We start from the raw sequence: 21,684 nt of genomic DNA, 5'->3' as shown, positions 1-21,684 counted from the left end.
TCATTTTCAGGGCTTGCTACAGCTACTTGGCCACCTATCCTTACGCCTGCTGTCTTTCCAAAAGAATGTTTACAATTTGCCATTGCAGATGGATATGGCATTAACTTTAATCCTCTTCCTTGCTTTTTACGTCTAGTTTGCTTTTCTGCATAAGGGTTGATTTCTTAGACAGAATTTAGATCAAAACTAAGTTTGAAAACTATGGAAAATCCCAGAAGTACGTGGACATTTTTGTGTAGCCATGTCTTCTTGATTGTGTGCGGAGTTTGCTCAGGGTCTATTTGCCTACTGCACATGGTATTATTTGTTTCACCATCAAATGATTTTTGTATTGAGGTGTATAGCTCTATTCTAGATTTCTAGCAAGAGTGTAGACAATACCTTTGATTTAGAAATCAAGTGGTAAGACCTATAGTGATGCCTTCTTCTTAGGAGTCCTCCAATTCAAGCCACGTTAAGAGTTTAGGACAAGAAGACTAAACAAAAAAGGACACCTAAGCCTTGGTACTATGACTCTGCCAAAGAGTTGGGTTTTTTTTGAATTTTTGTGCACACAAATGCGATGGTATGATTGACACTTTATTGTGCTTACAGATTAGAATTTCAGTGATTGTTACGTTAATAATGAGAATTGGAAATCTGCTGATTCAAGAGTCTTTCTTTTTTTTAAACAATATGTTTCAACTCATTTGATTGCATGGTACTGCACATTAGTTCATTTGATCTCCAAGTATGATGGGCACTTTACTAGAAAATTGACAAAATTTACAGAATTTGAAGCTGATTATAATTGTATTCAAAAGGTAACTATCAAGTTGTATCTTACTCTAGAAATTGAATTTTCAGTTTTCATGTAAATTTGATTTGTATCTTATTGTAGATTGAACTTCAAGTTGTCAAGAATTTGAAAGATGAGAAAAAGGTAAGAGTAGTAACTCCAAAAGAAGAAGGCTCCCTAAGTAATTAGTTTTTGGTTTAGAGAGCTAAAAGTCATCCTAGCAATTTAATAGCGAGGGTCAATGTTTTATAAGTTAGAATGTTTAGTTACAGATGCCCTTTTTACCCAAAAGAAACTACTATTTAGTGTCATAGATTATGAACATGCAAACTTATGAGAATCAAATCATAACATTGTCCAGGATCTCAATCTAATAAATGTGGCAATGTACAAACATAAACTAGATCCTCAATGTTACATAGATATGTATTAAAGACATACAAAATCTTTGACCTTTGCTCTCCCCACCAATAAACCATGGCCCCTTTTACCCAAAAGAAACTACTATTTAGTGTCATAGATTATGAACATAAAACCTTATGAGAATCAAATTATAACATTGTCTAGGATCTCAATGTAATGGATATAAAAAATGTGGCAATGCACAACATAAACTAGATCCACAATGTTACATGGATATGTATTAAAGACATAAAAAATCTTTCTCGTGGTCCAAGATTTGTGGGGATGCACAACATAAAGTAGATCCACAATGTTACATGGATATGTATTAACTAAAGACATAAAATAACTTACAGTCTAGGATTTGTACTAATCCATCCTCGTACCCACGGCAACATCCCTATACTCATAGCAATGTAATGATATCTCGATTCTTCACTGTTAATAGTACCCTTATCAATTCATAACCTCTTTATCTCAATGATAGATAATTGGAAAAAACAATAGGAAATGTATATACCAAATCCTTTAAACAACGAATTATGCATTTTTATGTAAGCAACCCAAAAACCACTTTCATTGAAGAAAGGGATCTTTGGGCCTCTTTGTTTTTCATGGACTGCTTTTCTTCGGCGAAAGGGGTTTTCGGGCTGCTTTTTAACAAATGAAAGCAGCTCAAAACCGGTCTTTGGGCCTCTTTGTTTTCCATGGATTGCAGTCGCAAAAACGTTTGTCTTTGGGCCTCTTTGTTTTCCATGGTCCATGGAAAACAAAGAGGCCCAAAGATTGGCCTTTCTTCAACGAAAGGGGTTTTTGAGCTGCTTTCATTTGAAAAAAAGTAGCCGAAAAACCCTTTTGTCGAAGAAAGAGCTCTTTGGGCCTTCTCTTTACATGGACCATGTGAAAAACAGAGGCCCAAATATCCCTTTCTTCCACGAAAGGGGCTTTTGGGCCACATGGGCCCTATAAATAAAATAGGCCCAAAGGACCCTTCCTTTGAAGAAAGGGACATTTGGGCTTCTTTTTTTCAAATGTTACTTCTAGGAAGCATGCATTATGGATGTTTAATTGAGAGCATGCTAGCTAAAATTAAGTAAACATGTAGGGTAGTATTGTGAATAAAGGGCTGAGCTCATAAACCATATGTTTAATTGGAATGTCAACAAAACATTACATATTTGCAAGCTGAATTGGTAAGATGTTTAATGTGGTCAAATGGTCATTAAAATATAGCATCTGTGTGGGGTGGTTTTGTGACTAAAGGGGTCTACAATGCTGCAACAAAATTATCTATCTAAAGACAATGTACACCATGCTCAAAAAATATTGCTCACACCAAATGCTCAAAGAAAAGACACACCCCCTCAAGCCCATGCACCATCTTGAAAGGGATGATCTTGGTCATGACCTTGTATGCTGTCCTAAAGGTCCACAAGGTGGAATGTAGCTCTTGGACCCAATCGATCCGATTCTCATTAACTACCTTCCTTATGACTGTCTGCATTATTTTGTTGGATGACTCTTGCTTGGCCATTGGCTTGAGCTTAGTAGATGGTGGACTTCTTTTGCATGATCATGTGCCATTTGACGAGCACTTTGAAACATCGTCTTGCGTAGCTACCTTAACCTTGAATAGGCTAGCATCCAAGAATTCATCAATGAACAAGTCGGGCCTCTCTCTACTCTTTAGCCAAGATAGATAATCAATAAACACATGCATGGAAAGGGGAGCATGAACAATAGAGAAGTCAAATCCTTGCAACCATAACATTTAATGAGCTAACTTCCCTATGATATTTTGTCTGCTGATGAGGTACAATAGCATTGAATGGTTCACATGAAAAGTGAGCTTGCTACCACTGAGGAGGTAATACCCCAACTTCTTCATAACATAGATCATGCTATGTGCCTCTCTTTCCATGGTACAGTAGTTCTTCTTAGCTTTAGATAACCTTCAACTTCCATAATAGAGTGGTTAGTAACACCCCTTCATCTTCTGATCCATCAACACTATGCCAATAGCCATATAGGACGCATCGACAAATACATGGAATGATAATGTCTAGCCTAGGGGCTGGACAATCAAGGCTTTAGCAACATGAGATTCAAATACTAGAAGGCATGGTCGCGCTCCAGGTTCCATATAAAAAACATCACCTGTTGAGCTGTGCATTGAGAGGCACGGCTACATCCGCAAGGTGTCAGAGCATTTTGCTATGCCAATAAAGGGATCTAGCCAACTGCTTGCCTTTAATCAAACATGCGTCTTTGCAAATTTGCTCCACCTTGTCTCACTCCATTACTATCCCATACTCTGATATGATAAGCCCCATGTTACGGAATTGTATTTCTAATTTTTCTTGCTATGGAAATTATTTTATTTTAGTCAAGTGTGACTATGGCAAAGTATTCCATAGGAGCGCACCGGACGCGGCAGGGATCCTTGTGGATGCTTTGTGGGATTTAGTTGGGGACGCCTAACTACTTGTGTTTTGCCAGGCTAGATGGTTAGTATTATGGGTGATTCCATGTTAATACTAATGTCGCTAGTGTTACTGGTGTTATTGCAATTAGTCACAAGGTGTGTATTTTGATGTCTGTATATCAAGTGTACAATTGTGTTAGGATTAGTTGGTGGGATGATTCATCAATTGATTGTAACAACTAACACAATTGGTTGCTTGAGTACAGATGATGAGTTGGATAACGAGGAACGGAGATGGTAAAGGTGATTTGGATTGATCGAAGTATCTAATGGTTGTCAAAGGCCATGGGCCATATATAAAGTTATGAATTTTAAGCCATGGGCTAATTTATTTTATAAATTTTGGATGTGGGCATTTTAAGCCTCGTGATATTTTAAGCTCGTGGAGCTATGTTGAGCAATCCCTCTAATTATGGACAAGGGATGCTTTTGGATATACTATTATTGGCTCTTTGCTTTTTGGAATTATATATTATAAATACTCTAGATGGGAAGCAAGAGCCACCATCTAGGGGGGGCAAATGGGACCCCATACAGTGTCACTCTCTCTTTCTTTTCTCTCTCCCACTTTTTTCCTGGTACTTGGTTTCTATGGTTTTGGTAAATCTTGAATTTGTGAGCATGTTTGAGTTCAGTTTTCGTAACACCCCAGTCTTCTACTATGAACTATAAATGCACATTTGGTCGGTTAGTGATATTTGTGACTCTTAGCACCTAGTTAGGCATAACATGAGGTGGTGGAGGTGCTGGTCTTGACTCTTGAAGAAACCCAATTCATTTAAAAAGATTAAGGCTAACACACAGCCGTGAGACACACAGGCAGAAACTATGTGACACAAGCAGCTGGACCGAAAGATGAAGCACAACACAAGCTCATATAGACTCAGCAAAAAGACTGACACACACAGCAACCACACATACCCACTAACTAACCAAAGACCCATAACAATTTACAATAGCTCCATTGTCACAAGATAGCTATTGCTTGAAGTTAAAAGCCAATTGTTGCTGATCCACTATCAAGAGATGAAGAGAACCTGCTCCATCGTCACAAGATAGCTATTGCTTGAAGTTAGAAACCAGTTGTTGCTGATCCACTGTCAAGAGATGAAGAGAACCTACAAACCAATGTAACTCGAGTTATCTTCATGAAGCACGTTGTCCTTCTGATTCTCATGGAGACATCTCATGAAGCACGTTGTCCTTCTGATTCTCATGGAGACATCTCATGAAGCATTCTATCCTTTTGACTCTCATGGAGACGTCTCTAGGAATAATGGAGAGGAATAATCTAAACTTGAGTAGGATAAGCCAACCCTATGTCCACGTTGATAGCATGGCAGCTTTCCATGTGGCTGAATGCTTTCCACCTCTTTAGACCTTCCTTTCGTTGAGTAAGGGCGAGAAACTGAAAACACTGCCATCCCAAACTTGCGAAATGATCTAAAGAGCAAGAAAAGAGAAACTAAGCTAAAAAGGCATAATCATTTTTTTCCTCGAGGTCAACTGCAAAACTTTCTCTGTATTCTTCTTCCTCAACGGAGGCCTTTCTCTACTGCTCCGACAGTCAAGTCCTTGTTCTCGATGTTGAATGCATTTTCGTCCCTTTCTTTTGTAATGCTCATAGGTCAGTGCCTTCTTACGAATGTTACTCCTCGGCTTCTTGAGTTGCCGTGACACAAACTCCTTGACGATGGTTTAATATCCTTGACCTGATTTGTGAGTCAAATGGTTCATCACTGAATCTCTGATATTCAAACCGTCATGACAACCTCTGATGAGAATCATGAACACCCTCACGGCAAGATAAACGCTCACAAGCCCTTAGAGTCAAATTGCTTTGATACCAATTATTGGATTTCAGAGATGCAAATGATCGATTTCACATAAAATGTAAAGCCAAGTATAGACGAATCGTGAGGGAAGCTTACACTAAAGACCAAACTATATTATGGTAATGACACAGAAACCTCCACGCATCCCTCTGGGACTTGTTGTGGAGGTATACAATGATGACAACTATGAACGACTCAAGCCACAAAGGCTTATAACAAAGATATTGCATCCAAGCTGCATAAAATGATAAAGGCCAAAACACAACCGTGAGATACATCGCCATACAAGCCGAAATCATTCTGCTGACACAAGCAACATGTCTTCACATAGGTCCAAAAGATAAAGTGCCACACAGGACCATCATAGACTCAACAGAAAGATCGACACATCCACGTACTAGCTAATTGAAGACACATGACCATTTAGAGCGAACTGCATTATCGACACATACACGTACTAGATAACTGAAGACACATGACAATTTAGAGCGAACTCCATTATCACAAGATAGCTGTTGCTTGAAGCTAAAATTCAGTTGCCACTCCACCATCAAGTGATGTAGAGAACCTGCCAGCACCACGAGCCAACAATCAACTTGGGTTGTCTTCATGAAGCATGCTCTACTTCTGACTATCATGGAGACGTCTCCACAAGTGATGGAGAGGAATAATAAGGTGGAACCGACTACGCTAAGCCGCCCTTATGTCCATGTTGATAGCTTTATGATAGATTGCCATGTGGCTGAATGCTTTTCACCTCTTTAGACCTTAGAGTTGCAACATGAATTACCAAGAACAAGGTTCACCCAAAGCACCAAGAAATCCCAACAACACTTGCTCGACCCGTTGTGCACACTCAACAATATGCTCCAGGATAAGAGTCGTGATATATATAAAAACCACAGTGTGTTTTAGTTTCTTGTTAAGATTGTGAACAATAGGATTTCAATACTTCCACAGCAAGTGGATTGGCTTGTGGTACCATCACTTGTGGTACTTCAACAGCAAGTGGATTGGCTTGTGGTACCCATCAAAACTTGGCCACGTATTCATCCAGCGTCATGTCTTTTTGGTTCATACAACCAAGCTTGGTGAGGACATGTACTATGGTCCTTTGTTCATGATACCAAGCTAGGAAGGAAGCACTGAGCTTTGTGAACATGTTGAAATGAGTGTTGCCATACTGGGCACCCTACATCATCACCAAGCACTCTCAAACAATAAAATATGGGCATGGACGTCCTTGGAAGAGCGGCCTGAGAACTCGAAGTAGTTGAAGTCATGGCTAAACAAATGCCCAAGAGGATTTTGCCCCTTTCTCTCCAATTGTTATAGCAGCTCCAAAATCTGCAACTCCTCCTACTGAGCAAGGATCTTTGGGATGCACCACTCTCTCTTCAAGCTAGAGGCTGCACGAGGCTGCTCACGCTATAGCCAGGCTCTACTGCCAAGCTCTGATACGAGTTGTGAGGACACAACGGAAGCTGAGAGGGAGAGAGGGAGCTTGAGGGACACAAGTTTTGGTGGGTGCAAAACACCCTAATCTTCTATTTCATCCATATATATACATGTGTTTGAGTATTGTACATAACCAAGGTTAAGGTACGGTGGTCTTTAACCCCCACACATGTTGTATGGGCTATTCCCCAAATGACGTGAGTGGGATAGTTGGAAACTTCTCTCCTCTTCATTATGTAGCTTTTGTAGATCCCCAAAGTCTACCAATAAGTAAACATGACCTGCATCTACCAATTATGACAAAATGAGCTGGATACTTTTTTATATTTTTATGAGGTGCATATCCTGGGTGAGCTTAAGGGGGAAAGTATGAAAATTTTCTTGAGTTCTACAAGAATTACAAACAACCACAACCAAGTAATCAATGTAAAGAATTCCTCTTGTAGTTCATTGCAATCATTACATGTGCATGGATTATTAAGATGGTGGGAATGTCTTATCTTTAAAATGGTGCTAAGAAATTGACAAAAGGTACCAAATACACATAGCAACTGATCAAATATACATAACAAATGATCAAAAGGTACCAAATATACATAGCAAATTATCAAAAATTATAACATTAAATTACAGAATTAAGTGATCACAATTACAGCTTCTCCTACATTTAGCAATGACATAGTCCAATATGTATATACATGTAATGTCCCTTTTGTCTCTGAAAATCCATCATAATCAAAGAGCCTCACTTGTTTATCTTGTTATATTTTTGTAATGGGAAGATATATGGTTGTATATACTATAACTATCCTCTATTAGTGTTGTCAAACTGATGCCTATTAGTTCTTGTAACAAAGGTTTCAAAGTCTTGATTTGTTGCATGGTAAACTAGGATGCATCTAACAATAAAGCATGGTTATTGGTTGCTCAATTTATTGGATATAACTTTACAAGCCATGTGCTTCACAAGACTTGTTTTGTGAAAGTGTTTTTTAATGTGGATTGCGTTAATGGGTGATTACATCACAATAAGCCCCATGGTTGAGGGGCATGGCTTCTCCATAAAAGGTGAGGCTTTTAAGAGATTTTCCACTTCCATGATCAGGTCTGCATTAGGCTCTATCTGATGGAGATGCGCCAACCAAGGAGACACTACTACGATAGATCAAAGAGCGTCATGAGTTGCTAGGCCACAAGATATAGAGGCTGACCAAGCACAACGACGCGTCACAGACTTCTATGCATTTCAGTTAGCTTTAGTACGTAGCGGAGTAGAGTAGGAGGAGCTAGCTAAAATGAGAAAAGCCTAGATTACTAGAGAGAGCCGACACGGTGCTGTTGAGAGAGGGACACATAGACCACGCGTGACACAGAGCCAGATTCATTAGGAAAAAAGGGAGCTCATTTTGGGGCCCTGTAAGAAATTCACTATTTTCTCTTTTCTCTCTCTACAAAAGCAAGAAAATATGGATACTTGCGTGAGAAATGTCAGTGTGAAAAGGAATAAATATATTCTTTCACATGCTTTACATTCAATGTTCATATAAGAGCAACACTTTTCTGTGCAGAATTTGGTGATTCTGACAACTGCAGACGCGTCCGGAACGGCCCAAAACCCCAAGAACGGCACTGGAAACGCTGGAATCGGACATCCGGAGGCCCGGAAACGGCCAAAAAAGGCCGAAAAGTGGGATTTGCAGCAAAATGCGATCTGGCACCTTTGCAAATCCCACTTTTCGGCCTTTTCAAAAGGTGCCAGATCGCATTTTGCTGCAAATCCCACTTTTCAGCCTTTTTTGGCCGTTTCCGGGCCTCCGGATGTCCGATTCCAGCGTTTCTAGTGCCGTTCTTGGGGTTTTGGGCCGTTCCGGACGCGTCTGCGGTGTCAGAATCATCAAATTCTGCACAGAAAATAGATTTTTAAAGATTCAAATCAGATCACTTCATGAATGTGACATGCTTCTATGAACATATAGTACTATTTCTTTTTCTTATTTTCATCTTCTTTTGTTGAATTTTCAACATTACGTTGGCCCACTCCTAATTGGTTGAGAGCCTATTTTCTCTCTCTTCTAAAAGGCCCCAAAATGAGCTCCCTTTTTTCCTAATGGCATTCTGTTGAGGTCAAACCTAACACAGCTTTCCTCAAGGGCGATCGACAAAGATGAAGGATCACTCTGGACATTGCTCAACGAGTTCAAAGATCAAGGAGACCGCATCCCCCACCACCACAGCATGAGATAGCTCGACAGATGCAGATCCAAGATATCTTGCATCAATTAGTACTCAACAAGGGCACTAGTGCGCCCTTTGCTCCAGCCCATTGAGGCTTGGATGAGTCTTCTTTTTGTGCACATTGTCCCATAGGCTCACGAGGCCTCCCATGGACGTTAATAGATCTCTCTCTCTCTCTCTCTCTCTCTCTCTCTCTCTCTCTCTACCCATCTCTACTCGTAGTAGCTCTCAGGCCGTCTTCCCTCGTAGCAGCTTTTAGCTCCAACTGCCCCTCCCATCTCTCAATCGCTCCCTCCCGTCTCTCTCTCAGCTACCCCCTCCCATCATTCTCACAACAGCGCCTCAGCTCCTTCACTCGATGCATCACGGGTTCTACTTGTGGCCACAGTTCGTTATTTGACGCCGCGCCAAAGCTCCAAAGCTCCTGCCAAGGTCCAAAGTACAAAGCTCGAAGGGCAGTCAACGAACTTTGATTCGCTTAGTTCACCCAGCTAAACAGCCACCAGGCTCTCAATTAAGTTCAGTTTAATTCAGTTAGCCTCTCTTAGTTTAATCCGATTAGTTAACTTCAGTCAGTTAAACCAGTCTAGGTTGGGTTGGACCCCTAGCCCAACATAGAGGCTAGTTCCAGCATAGGGGCATTCAAATATATGTAGGCCACTATGGAGCTCCTAAGGCTCACTAAGATGAAATCCTTTGCCTTTTCAACACCTACGAGTAAGCCCTCGTATCTGGCCATTGCAACCTCATCGACACCCATCCCCTATGCAAAGAAATACATACAGAGAATCATCTCAAACTGCAAGAGCAAATCTATTATTTGCAACAAGAAATCAGAGAGCTCAAACCTCAGGTTACAACGCTTGGGAGGAAAGTGCAAGATATGGAGAGTAACGAAAAACATGCAGAGGTCATAGATAAATGTAACACATCTCCCCAGGCACCGACACTTGTCTCAACAGTGAAGGATATGATCACCAATCAATTGAGCTCAATCAAGCAAAAAATGGTTGCCAGCAACAAAATCAATAGAGAGGATCTCTATGTGGAAGTGAAAGAGCAGGAAGCTAGACCAAGAAATAAGACGATCTTACGCGTTGGGGGATTGAAAGAGGGTTGCTTGCATGATGATGAGGAGAAAGACCTTGATGACGTAATGATATGTCTTAAAGGAAGTACCAGAAGTTGAATGGGATGAAAATGACATGCAATATATGACATCAGTCAAACTGGCACACAAGTACACGTCTACTTCAAAGGGAGGGTAGCAAGAGTTAAGATTCTCCGGCAAACACATAAGAAGTGTACAAAGATTTGGATATCAGAGAAGCTGACTCAAATCCAACTCAAACAAAGAAATAATGAGCTCACCAAAGTAAAGGAAGCACGCAAAGGCAAGCAAATGGGCGGTTTATCGAGATGGGCAAGTATCGATTCACAATTTCAAATCCAAACCCAAAGACTCTCAATATTAAACTAATGTTATAAAGGCCACCTTATAACAATATTAGGATGTAGCTATATTCTTTAATAATTTGGGAGGAGCTAGCCTTGTGCACTCCCCTGAGTCTCTGGCTATCCAAATGTAATAAGTCGCTTTTTGGTATTTGTAATGTGTCTCATAGACCCATGAGGTCGTCTGTAGACATTAATAGATCTCTCTCTCTCTCTCTCTCTCTCTCTCTCTCTCTCTCTCTCTCTCTCTCTCTCTCTCACACACACATGGGTAAGACTAGCCCTAAAGGAGACCTAGGTTTTGCTTGGTGATCAATCCCTTATGGAAGATATTTCCTTGGAATTTGCAAAGGGTGTGCATTATATAGGAATTTGAAGTAGAGAGAATGTCCTTGAGGGGTAGATCTCTCTCTCTCTCTCTCTCTCTCTGTAAAACTTCTTGATGATAGGCACCTATGTGTGTGTGTGTGTGTGTGTGTGTGTGTGAAACTTCTTGATGATGGGCACCTAGCTTCAATTTGGTGGGCAATCCCTCATGAAATGTATATTATAAGCATTTGCCAAGGGTTCCTTATGAAGCAAAGAGCAAGGGACTAAATTAGAAATTTGTCTAATAAGCAATGAAAAGTTCCTTTAGGGATGTTGCAAGTATCCTAACAAACATGCAACCAAGGGGAACCAAACTTTAATGGATGGAAATGGTAGAGTTTTATTGGACGTTTGTATGTAATCTTCCCTTTTAATTCCGGGGAGTTTGTGCACAAGTTGAATCCAACTACATAGCTAGTTTGTGAGGGTTATCGATGCACTCGATGAGGTTTGTATGGTCATGTCTGGCCTATCTCAATCAAACCTCAACAAGGATCACAATAAAATGGAGATCAATTGATAAATTGGAGATGAGAGCCCAAAATATAGTCTAGGGAGATTGATCATGATGGTTCCCTCAATTATCTTGCATGGAAGAACAAGTAATTTCTTGTCACAGGCCTGATCATCATAATGCATCAATGGGTGGTTCGTTAATAGCAACCCCTGTTGTATAAGATCACCATAGCATATCACAAATAAATTGTGATTCAACCTTGTTAGGGGATCTCCTTCAAAGTAACATCTCAAGGAGTTTGGCATCATGGTTGGGGATGCCTGGATAAAGAAAAGGGACACAGCTATCAAAATTGTAACCATCTTCACAAGCAAATATGACAGGAAATTTTCCTTTATAAGGAGCATCAACAAAGCTTTTGATTAGCATAAGGGATCCCATCATGCATGTCTTAACAATGCCAAAAGATTTAAGTTCGTACAAATGTTCCATAAGGTAGCTAAAGATATGAAATAACTCGACACATAGTATATTATTTAAAAAGTAAAAGATTAGGGGTAACCTATTTACAAATCTTGTCGACAATGTTACTTAGTGGGATTGCTACTCAATAAGACACATGAAAGAAGTGTAGATTCAACAAAGTACTTAGCTACATCCCCTTAATCCAAATCCTTGGTTGCCCTTCCCCAAAGATGAAATTTCTAATGCCACTCAATTTATGGCCAAAGAAAAAAACTTACACATGGTTGCCCTTCTAATGGATTCTACTCACACTAGGTCTACTCAAATCCAATCCACATGCTTCTTAAGAGTTAATGATAAAATTAATCATTGCCCATCCTAATCTCGAGACTTGCATCTAATAGCCACCTCACAAAAATAGATGTCTAGTATGCACCCAAATATATTCTTGTGAAATGTTTGTCAACTCATCTTCTGTATTGCCTCCAAAGCACTTGTACTAAACTACATCCTTTTGCTATTATTGTGTGACTTCACGGACCACACTGAAAGGACCGCAAAGGATGAGACCGTCCATAAAAGTTTCATACTACCTAGTCTCTTGGAGAGCTTTTGTGCATGACCATTGCCTCCTCTTCACCCTAAGGGCTTGTTGAGCATATAGAAACATTATTCAATGACCTACAATTTGCTTTGAATTTATGCCTTCGGTTCTCTTCCTCTTATGTGCCCTCCCTCCCTCATGTACTTCCTTTGGTAGGGTTCCAAAGGTGTTTTGTCTACTCAATTCCTGTCTATGCTTGAAAATGTGTCTTTATGATCCTCTTCCACAACATAAGAGAACCTTTTGGAGCCTTAAAGCTAAAAACTATAGCTCTTTGGGCACATCGAGATATCTTCAATGGTTGAGGCAACACCTTGTTGAACTATGACCAAACCAAATCATCTTCCACTGTGGATTTGTCAAAAAAATCCTCCAAGCGACGAGATTTGCAACTGCAAATCCTCTTTCTAGTCCTTTGATGGATCATCTTTGGGTGAGAGTGGAAAAGCATCCTCTTTCTTTTCTGCAGTTTTTTGACAGCAAAGTGACTTTCCCTCTCTAAATATCACATCAAACAAAGTGACCACAAAGTGACTTTCCGTAAAGCCCCATCTCTACACACAATGGAGGCCATACTTTTCTCATGACAACCAATGAATATGTGTTTGTTTACCTTGCTGTCCTAGCTTTTTCAAAACATTAGCATAATAGATATAACCGAAGACTTCCAAATGCATTACACTTAAGCCTCTTCTGTGTCCAAAATTATTGGGGTCTTGTGCACGTCAAATTTGTACTATTGTTCCCGTCGAAGCTAAGACATGTATGACCAAGCCTATGACATGCGTGATCGAAGAGTTCAAGCCATAAGACCAACTAAATAGCTTTAATGATATACCTAGATGAATCCAAGAACATTCCCAAACTCATCCTTTAAAAACACAACATAGTGCAGTTTCAATCTCATGACAGTCACTCACAAGGTCGAAAACCATAAACTCCATCATGCATAGCAAGGACTAGCTATGACATCCCGGACATCCCCACTGACGTCATCAACACCCAACAGTGGGTGTAGACCATAGTATAAAAATATGCTCACACATACAAATCCACACCCCCACACATACTTGAGCATCCATTTATACAAAGTCTTCGTCTTGAGATTTTGTCGGCACTCCAGAGGTGAAGGGCAAACTCAGCCATGACGAAAGCTAGCACTAAAGGAGAAGGCTAATCAAAAGGTAGTCCAAAATCTCTTCAATCAAGCTACAACTGCTTGTGAAGTCTAAACGTTTTCATTTAGTCTCTCCCCAACGAGCGTCTAAATCTAAATCTAGCTGCTAGGGCAACGCACCATTTAAGATAGAAAGCTTTAATGATAATTGATTTTTTTTCAAAAGGCTTACACAATAGCATCTCCATCCTCTTTAGTTTTTGGATCTTGCTTTTTCTATTTTGTAGATTATTTCACATTAGGATCACCCATTTACATTACTCTGTTCATTTGCACAGCTTGAGCTAGCTTGCCTCAAACAGAGGGCATGAAAAAGAGATTGCACTCTCCCCCTATGAAAATTTGTTCCCATTCTACAACAAAACAGCTTAAAGTAGGCATAGTATCACACAAATCAATACAATGCTAATACTCTTGTGAGCAGTCAAAGGTACTTGTACTCTACTACTTGCTCTTGGGTATCACAATTTATTTTCCTCTTTGTATACATGGGCTCTCATGTCTATCCAGTACTTATAAACATTCCTTTATATAAGCAAAGGGAAGAAGGCTAGTGTCTCAATAGTTTAGTCTCACTATGTCACATTTACAGCACTCGTCGTAGATCTCAGCCATTGAAAGCCAATACACTCCCCACTACTTACTACTGAGAACCGATATTTGCCATCCACTTGGGGAAGCCAGTAAGGGTGTCCCATACAAACATAATGCTCTCAAAGCATAACACAATTCTTCTGCCCGTTTACAGAGAATGTACATTATACAGTGACTCCTGTCTAGCTCCTTGCGGCACAGATAAACCACGTGTTGTCTTAGATGAACAGATGTGACAGACATGCCTTATGACTTAAATAATGGTATACAGCATCAGTAACTATGTCTAGAGGCATGCAGTACAAATGGATCTTTTATTCTTCTCTTCTACGCTTGCCAGGCTTAGAAGCGCTACTTGTTTCCTTAAGTGCAGGTTTCTTTTCTGTATTTGTCTGCCGAGGTTGCCTTCCTTTTCCTCTCTGCTTGCTGCCCCCTGCAAGACCATGTCAAAATGCAAACCTGTCAGATATGATTTGACTAGTCCACAATCAATTGCCTGTATCCATTCTTGCAATCAGTGCTTTAAAAACCAATCCATAAGGCCTTAACAAGTTGGTTTCGCTCCATGCTGCCATTGCTCTATGTCATAGGTTGATAGGGCCAAGACAATATGCAGAAACCATATATCGTGAAATAATCATCCGTTTGAAATGTATGATAGGAGAGTTTCATACTTGTATCGACATTAGGACAGCTAGCATTGTAAGATGAAGGCATTAAAAGGAGAGATTTCTAAGATATTAACACCAAGCACAGAAACAAAATGAGCCATCTGCAAGCCATGAACGAAGCCTCTTAGCAAAATAAAAGCAGCAGTAGATGCAAAGAAATCCTGAATACATTATCCAAGATTTCCATACTGACGAATTGCGTTACAGACAGACAAACTAGTAAGCATAATATGCACATGATACTCATAACAGATTATACTTCTCATTGCAATATTTAAAACATACATACAACACTTTGTCTCATAGGGTTGGGATGCATGGTTGTCAACACAGGATCTTTGCCGACATTGAATAAAACAGATCTCACCAAATACTGTCTCTATTGCAGGACTACAAATGGCCACTAATGCAATGATGGACGCAAATGTCTGTCAATACACGCTCCTATGTTTTCCCAAGTTTCTGATTTGAGTTTCCAGACTTGGGTAGGAGTTTCCTGCATTTTAGCTTTCCAAGTATTATTACGGAGAATCTTGCTACTATCTTTGAGTTTCATGCATGCCCCCTGATTACTTCGTTTTTGGATGACAAGATTCACCAATCGTTGCACTGATTAGTCTTTAGTGCTCTCAGCAGCCATAGCAATAGTTGCCTTGCAAACAAGGTCCTCATATCAGAAACCATTTAACTTATCTTCTGGCTAGCACATCATCACCTGCACTGTTAACCCTTCTACGTCTTGGTTGGGTTGGCTGTTCTATGAAGAGGTTTAGAATCGATGACTACGGGAAAATCAGAAAAGGCACTGATTAAAAAACAGTATCACTTCACCACAAATGAAACTAGAGAGTTGGGGTATTTCAAATTCCCCTTCATTACGAGAAAATCAGAACACTCCACAACACAAACCTTAGAGTTGGGGTATTTCAAATTCCCCTTCATTGGTATTCTTGTTATCCACGTTTGCTTCAGGATATTCCGTTTAAAGGATGAAAACCTCTAATGACTTAAAAACACTCACACACACATGTACACAGATAACTAATAGAGCATAGACACTTAAAAGGGACAGCCCACACCAACCTGCTTTTGAGCTGTCCTCACCTAAGCTCAAATGGATATTTCCATTTGCCTCCTTGAGTGCAGCTGCAATTTGCAAACCAAACAAAAGCAAATAAGTAGGCCCTCAGCAAATATATACATCGCCCAAGACCAGATATCTTTGATGACAATTGTATCAAGACAACGATATAAGGTATTCATTTTGTTCTGGTTGTCTTATTCATGTGCACATAAGCATATAGACAATCAGCCGTGCATCAAGTCACATGTAAGCTCAAAATTGCAACCGGTTGATAAATCAATGTGCAAGCATCTCATTAAAGATCAAGTTCACCTAGTTTATTGACATTGTTGTCATCTTCTTCGTCCTCTGAACCTGCAGCCAATGACACTACTAGTGAGTCTCAATAATCACACGATTGGAAATAGCATACAAAACTTGCGAATATAACATCATAAATTTATTTCTAGAGATCAAAGAGATCTGCAATTTTTTTTACATTACTAGCTGCCTGAAAGATGCATGTCAGCCAAACATTACCATCCAATTTCTCTTCCTCCTGATCCTCATCCCCATATGACTCTACAGGCAAAAGCTCAGGCACAGCACGCTTCTTTGGGGCCTTCTTTTGACCCGACGGACTAAACACAGGAAGCAGATCAGAAGATTTCACTCGCCGCTCATGTTCCCTTTGTTTGTATGCCTTGGTCAAAGCTGTTTTCACTGCAGGTTGAACGCCCTCCATCAAATCAAGTTGTCCCTGTGCATACATGAAAGATAAGGACTTCATAGAGTCAAAACTACTCGTCAACCAAAAAAGGTAAATTTTATTTATTTCAGTTTTTAAAAGAACCTCCTGGGAGGCTTCTTAAATAATTTAGTCACCTGAAATTTTGAAAGATCAAGGATAGAATCAAAATCGTCCTGTGTAAGAGAGTAATCTTCCATGAAGTCAATTACATTTTGCACAGCTTTCTCCTGCAAAACACAAAATGCTTGATTTTTAACGAGATACTTGCAGAAGGAACAAAATGCAAGCTCATATGTATAAACCAAGGATTAAAGTACCAGTATCATAACCAAAAACCTGTGTCAAATGCGTCCAAAACCAGATGATTAAGGTGCCTTTCATAAATCTAAATGTTACAAACTTCAAGTAGCAGAACCATCTTGCAAGAATGGCTTGATGCTATTTCCTTACGATTTTAAAATCATAACAGCAAAACTGATGACAGAAAAAGTCAAACAATGTGCCTGTTTCATCAAATACCATGTCTTACCTCCTTACCCAAGAAAATATGTTGTCCAAAAATGTCAAGCTTGTAGGGAACATCCATTAGAACAGAGAATTATGAAATTCAGTCATTCACATGTTCCAGCGCAAAAGACTGTCCAAAGGCTTCAAAGGACAAAGACCTAGGTAGACACCCAAGAAAGCTACGTGACATGCTAGTCACTCACTCTAGCAGTACAGGGTTACAGGATTACAGAGGTTCTTTGCATCAGCTCTTAAATGGCTCCTACACCCTACCTGTAATTGTAGTTTCTCTCTATGGAAAAATTACCAAGGGGACAGCTCAAAGGAGAAATTGAAGAAATTAGGTTGATTTGCTTAGCCACCCCTTACTGTTCTGCATTTTCCTAGTGCAATATGTTTCCTTCATCTCCAAGCATACACAACGAGTAATCATCTTAAGCATGTGCCTTTATTTTTTCACATGTGGTCTTAAATCGCATCCATTTCCATTTTGACTGCTCACTTTGAATTATATACAACACTTGTTCTAGAAAATTTATGATACTCCAGAAAAATTCCTCTCAATCATTCATTGGAGGCATATATAAATGATACCATACAAAGCACAGTATTAAATGAGCACACGCGGAAACACAAGTATCATCCCCCTCCAAAAGAAGCACCTACTTTTCTCTTTTCCCTCCTTTGAGTCACCATGAAAGGATCTTCAAATTAGCATTTCACTAACTAATATTTGCAAGCATGAAGTTCATTCAAATAATTTTACCACACAAGTTGAGAAGGCTCTGATGAAACATGAACTAATCTTTGCCTTCCCTGTAGGGGGCTCCTATTTTCATTTGTGTTCTAATGTGAGGCTCCAAGAAGAAGCATTTCCCTTGTCTTTCTCTATTCATCAAAATTGCTCATCTCGCTCCATTGTTCTTCCTACTTGTAATAAAGTAGGTGTCCACTTTACACAAGCAAAGGACCTTTGTATTCAAGGGTTACATTGACGTAAAAGATAAAACGAAAAATGAGAATGTAGCCAAAGTGTACGTGGCTCTTCCAAAATCTTCACAGATGCCCACATCATGTGAGTGAGTGCCTCATAGGTCATGAGTGATAGATAGCTTGTCACTCAGGCAAGGCAACTCTCTGAACACTCTCCAAGCGTCCACAGTGGAGAAGGGTCCCCCCTCCCATCTAGATCATCGCACGTATCTTGAGTAGCCAAGTGGACATCCTAAATCATAAACAAAGAGCTCATTCTGTCCCTCTCATCCTGAGCTTGGGGAGGAACCCGTGTAAGGGATACTTTGAGCTGTTTCCCAGCACTGATGATCGCTGCCTAGAGAGGGGAGGGGGTTGGTCTGTCTATGTAACGTCACCCTGAAACTGTTGTACCATGTTTTCCATTGTGTGGGACTGTAAGATGGCAAATCAATCAAAATACTGATCAACTGTATATTTACATCAAAGAGATAGGGGGTGTCTCATATTGTCTGTTTAGATATTTACCTTTGGCATGCTTTTGAGAGGAGCAGTCAAGTGCAAAGCTAAGACTTGAAGGTAATCCCTGCGAACTGCCTGCCTGAAATTTTAATAAAAAACATACGGCTTCTTAGCAAGACTGCATTTGCTAAACAGAGCCCTCTCCCAAACTAATAATTTTCAATATCCTAAAAGAAATGTAAAACTTTTCCATCATCTCGCTGATAAACACTTAAAAGAATAACAGAATTTGATGCTTTAGCTGACATTTTCAGTTTATCCTTCTACACCTTGGTCAACTGGAAATACATTGGTTTAGTACAAATTGTCACAAATTTTAACCATAGACGAGCTTTTCAGAAAATCACTTGTCAAAAGACAGGCTCTTTGCAAGCATTTTAAACATTGTCCAGAGCTTTTCAGTGCATAAAACTATACTCAAGACGTGCTACACTGCATGGTACTGCAATTTAAATATCAACCCTTCTCCATGGATTGCACTTTCACTTGATTAACACAAACCAAAGAGGTGCCTGGGAGCTTCTTCATGAGTTTATTTTCTTTACAACAGAAAATACACCTTAGAACCTTAAAGACGCTCAGGAACAGCAGTTTTTAAAGAGCTTTTTAGTGTATGAACGAGTATTGACATACCGTGTAGGTTCACATGCTCGAGATGACATCAAATGTACATGGATATCATCCAATAGTCGCATTTTCTTTCCAAAAGATGAATTCTTGCCAAGCCATCCACCAAATCGATTGAAATTCCGCTCCCCCTATGTTATTTATAAATCAATAAACTCAGAAATGTAATCAAGTGACTTCAAAGCAAGCCACTTTTGCCAACAAGTGCATTAGACCTTACAGTGAGCATACTTGATTATAATTTCTAACTCAAAAATATAAAACCTATTTTCGCATTGTATCTTGAATTTTGCCTGCTTGGATCAAGAATCCCATCCTTATCAGCCTTCACCATTGACCTATTAATGGTTTTGGTCTTAGAGTTTGCAAGAGAAAAGTATCTACCATGCAAGAATAATTACAAAAATCCTTGAGATAAATCACAATCATAAGCACTGATCACATATCCTTCTAAATTCCAGTGTGTTTACAATCATCATTACATATTTAAAGCGCAACTTAGATTGAAAGTTTACCAAAACAAATACCCGGAGATTAAACATTAAAGAAATGACACGGCTTAAGTGTAGGCCATTCTATAGGCTATCCATAGGTGCCACTCATTCCTTGGTATGTGGCTTGTGGGCCTAGTTATAGGCAGTTAGGACAGTTGGTGCAATTAGTACATGTTACAGTTACGTCACTTAGTCAAGTTAGGACGCCTTGTCCTAGGGTTTTGTTATATTGGCTGTCTCTTGTACTCTCTCATTAAGATTGCAGCAATTCATTACAGCAGCTCATTTTTTACTCCATTCCTTGTTTCCTTGAGCCTCCACTGCTTGCCCTAGCCTACAGTGGTATCAGAGCACGTCAGGGTTTCATCCTCCAAGCATTTCCAGCCACCCAAACTACCTTGGGAGCCATTGGAAGCTGTTAGACAGCTCATTCTTTTGCTGGTCGGCTCTCTTCTAGGCATTTCCACACATGTGAGCATTCAGAGCTTCTCCAAGCAATTCGGAAAAACGTGCATTTTGGGCCTGTTCCAGCAAAGGCAGCTGCTCAGCTGAGCATTTCGGTTGCCATTCAACCTGCTTTCAGCATTTTCGAGCTGTTTTCCCTGCATCTACCTCACACGTGACTGTACAGACAGCCATTGAAACCAGCCTTAACCACGTAAAGGGTGGTAGGATCCACTTAATTACAGCATACACAGTAAATTGAGAAATAATTATGCACCATAAATCACAAGGGAGCTAGAGCGCTCCTAGGACACTGATTGGCCCCAAACGTTGTCGCCCCTTGCGGTATTTATTTCACATTCATTTGAAGCCAAGCGGCTGATTACAAAGGTCTCTAGAAAGCTGCACCCCAGGCAAACCAACGCCCGCAGACTCCTCGCCTAGCCCACCCTATAATTCCCTGCTCAACTCCATATGGTGAAATGGCATCCAATTACTGGACAACCCTGTGTCCTCAGCCAACCAAAGCATGCAACAGGGACCCCAAAAGTATCCACTGTCTATGCCACACCTGCAATTGCACAACCAAGTGTCAAACCAGCCAGACAAGGCCACACAACCGCAAGACAACTCCCACACAGCTAGACTCTGATGCAATCAAACCAAATCGCTATCCCAAAACAGGTCGAATACAACTTGGAGCCTTCTTGGCCACAAACCATTGCATAAATTCACCTTCCTCGCGAGGAATCAATTCCAAACGCAATAACCAACCAGCAACAAGTCCAGGAACAACAAAAGCAAGCAAAGACAAGCCTACCTTTACCAAGAATCCTTTGAAAACAGGTCACCGGGCTGGAAAACCCTAAATCCAACAAGAAACAGTAGATCCAACTCTGGCCTAGAAATAGCTTAGGAGAAGTCTTCCAAGCCTAGAGAACAGCAAAACCAGCAACAGCAGCCCAAAAAGCAAGCAGAAAACAGGTCGAAATCCTTGTAAAGAGCTCCTGTTCAGCCAGAAACAATATGCAGCATCTGGTAGAAGCTCCTGGACATCCCAGAAACCAATGACAACTCCTAGAACAGCCCTTGATCAATTGTGAATTTCCCAGATAGGCCCCGGGGCAAATTGCAATTTCTCCTACAGCTCTTGGCAACCTCCTGGCAGATTGTGAATTCTCCTGGCAGCTCCTGGGACCTCTTGACAATTGGCGATTTGGATCTGGTAGCACTTGGCAGCTCCAACAGGTCACGACTGAAGATTTGGCTCCTTTTGGGCTGATTCTGGACTCCTATCCCCAAAAACAAGGCTCTCTTCT

At 40.3% G+C, this 21,684-nt stretch overlaps 1 protein-coding gene across 1 annotated transcript in view; it reads right to left on the bottom strand.

Moving 5' to 3' along the window:
- Positions 1-14,103: 14,103 nt before the first annotated feature.
- The window catches only part of RFC1 (replication factor C1), a 57,292-nt gene continuing 49,711 nt past the window's right edge, over positions 14,104-21,684 (bottom strand). Inside the window, exons 17-23 of the mRNA XM_087373965.1 lie at positions 19,434-19,558; positions 18,807-18,879; positions 16,934-17,026; positions 16,589-16,808; positions 16,382-16,423; positions 16,069-16,131; positions 14,104-14,747 (exon numbers count right to left, since the gene is read on the bottom strand). Of these exons, the coding sequence (XP_087230091.1) occupies positions 14,629-14,747; positions 16,069-16,131; positions 16,382-16,423; positions 16,589-16,808; positions 16,934-17,026; positions 18,807-18,879; positions 19,434-19,558 (735 nt within the window). The 3' untranslated portion in view covers positions 14,104-14,628. The remainder of the gene's footprint in view (positions 14,748-16,068; positions 16,132-16,381; positions 16,424-16,588; positions 16,809-16,933; positions 17,027-18,806; positions 18,880-19,433; positions 19,559-21,684) is intronic.

This window comes from Dipteris shenzhenensis, chromosome 1 (assembly GCF_047967505.1).
Source record: "Dipteris shenzhenensis isolate YYH24624 ecotype China chromosome 1, Dip_SZ_1.0, whole genome shotgun sequence".
In the NCBI taxonomy this organism is placed as follows: Eukaryota; Viridiplantae; Streptophyta; class Polypodiopsida; order Gleicheniales; family Dipteridaceae; genus Dipteris; species Dipteris shenzhenensis.
The sequence above is the reverse complement of the archived record's forward strand: the minus strand, read 5'-3'. Positions and strand labels throughout refer to the sequence as shown.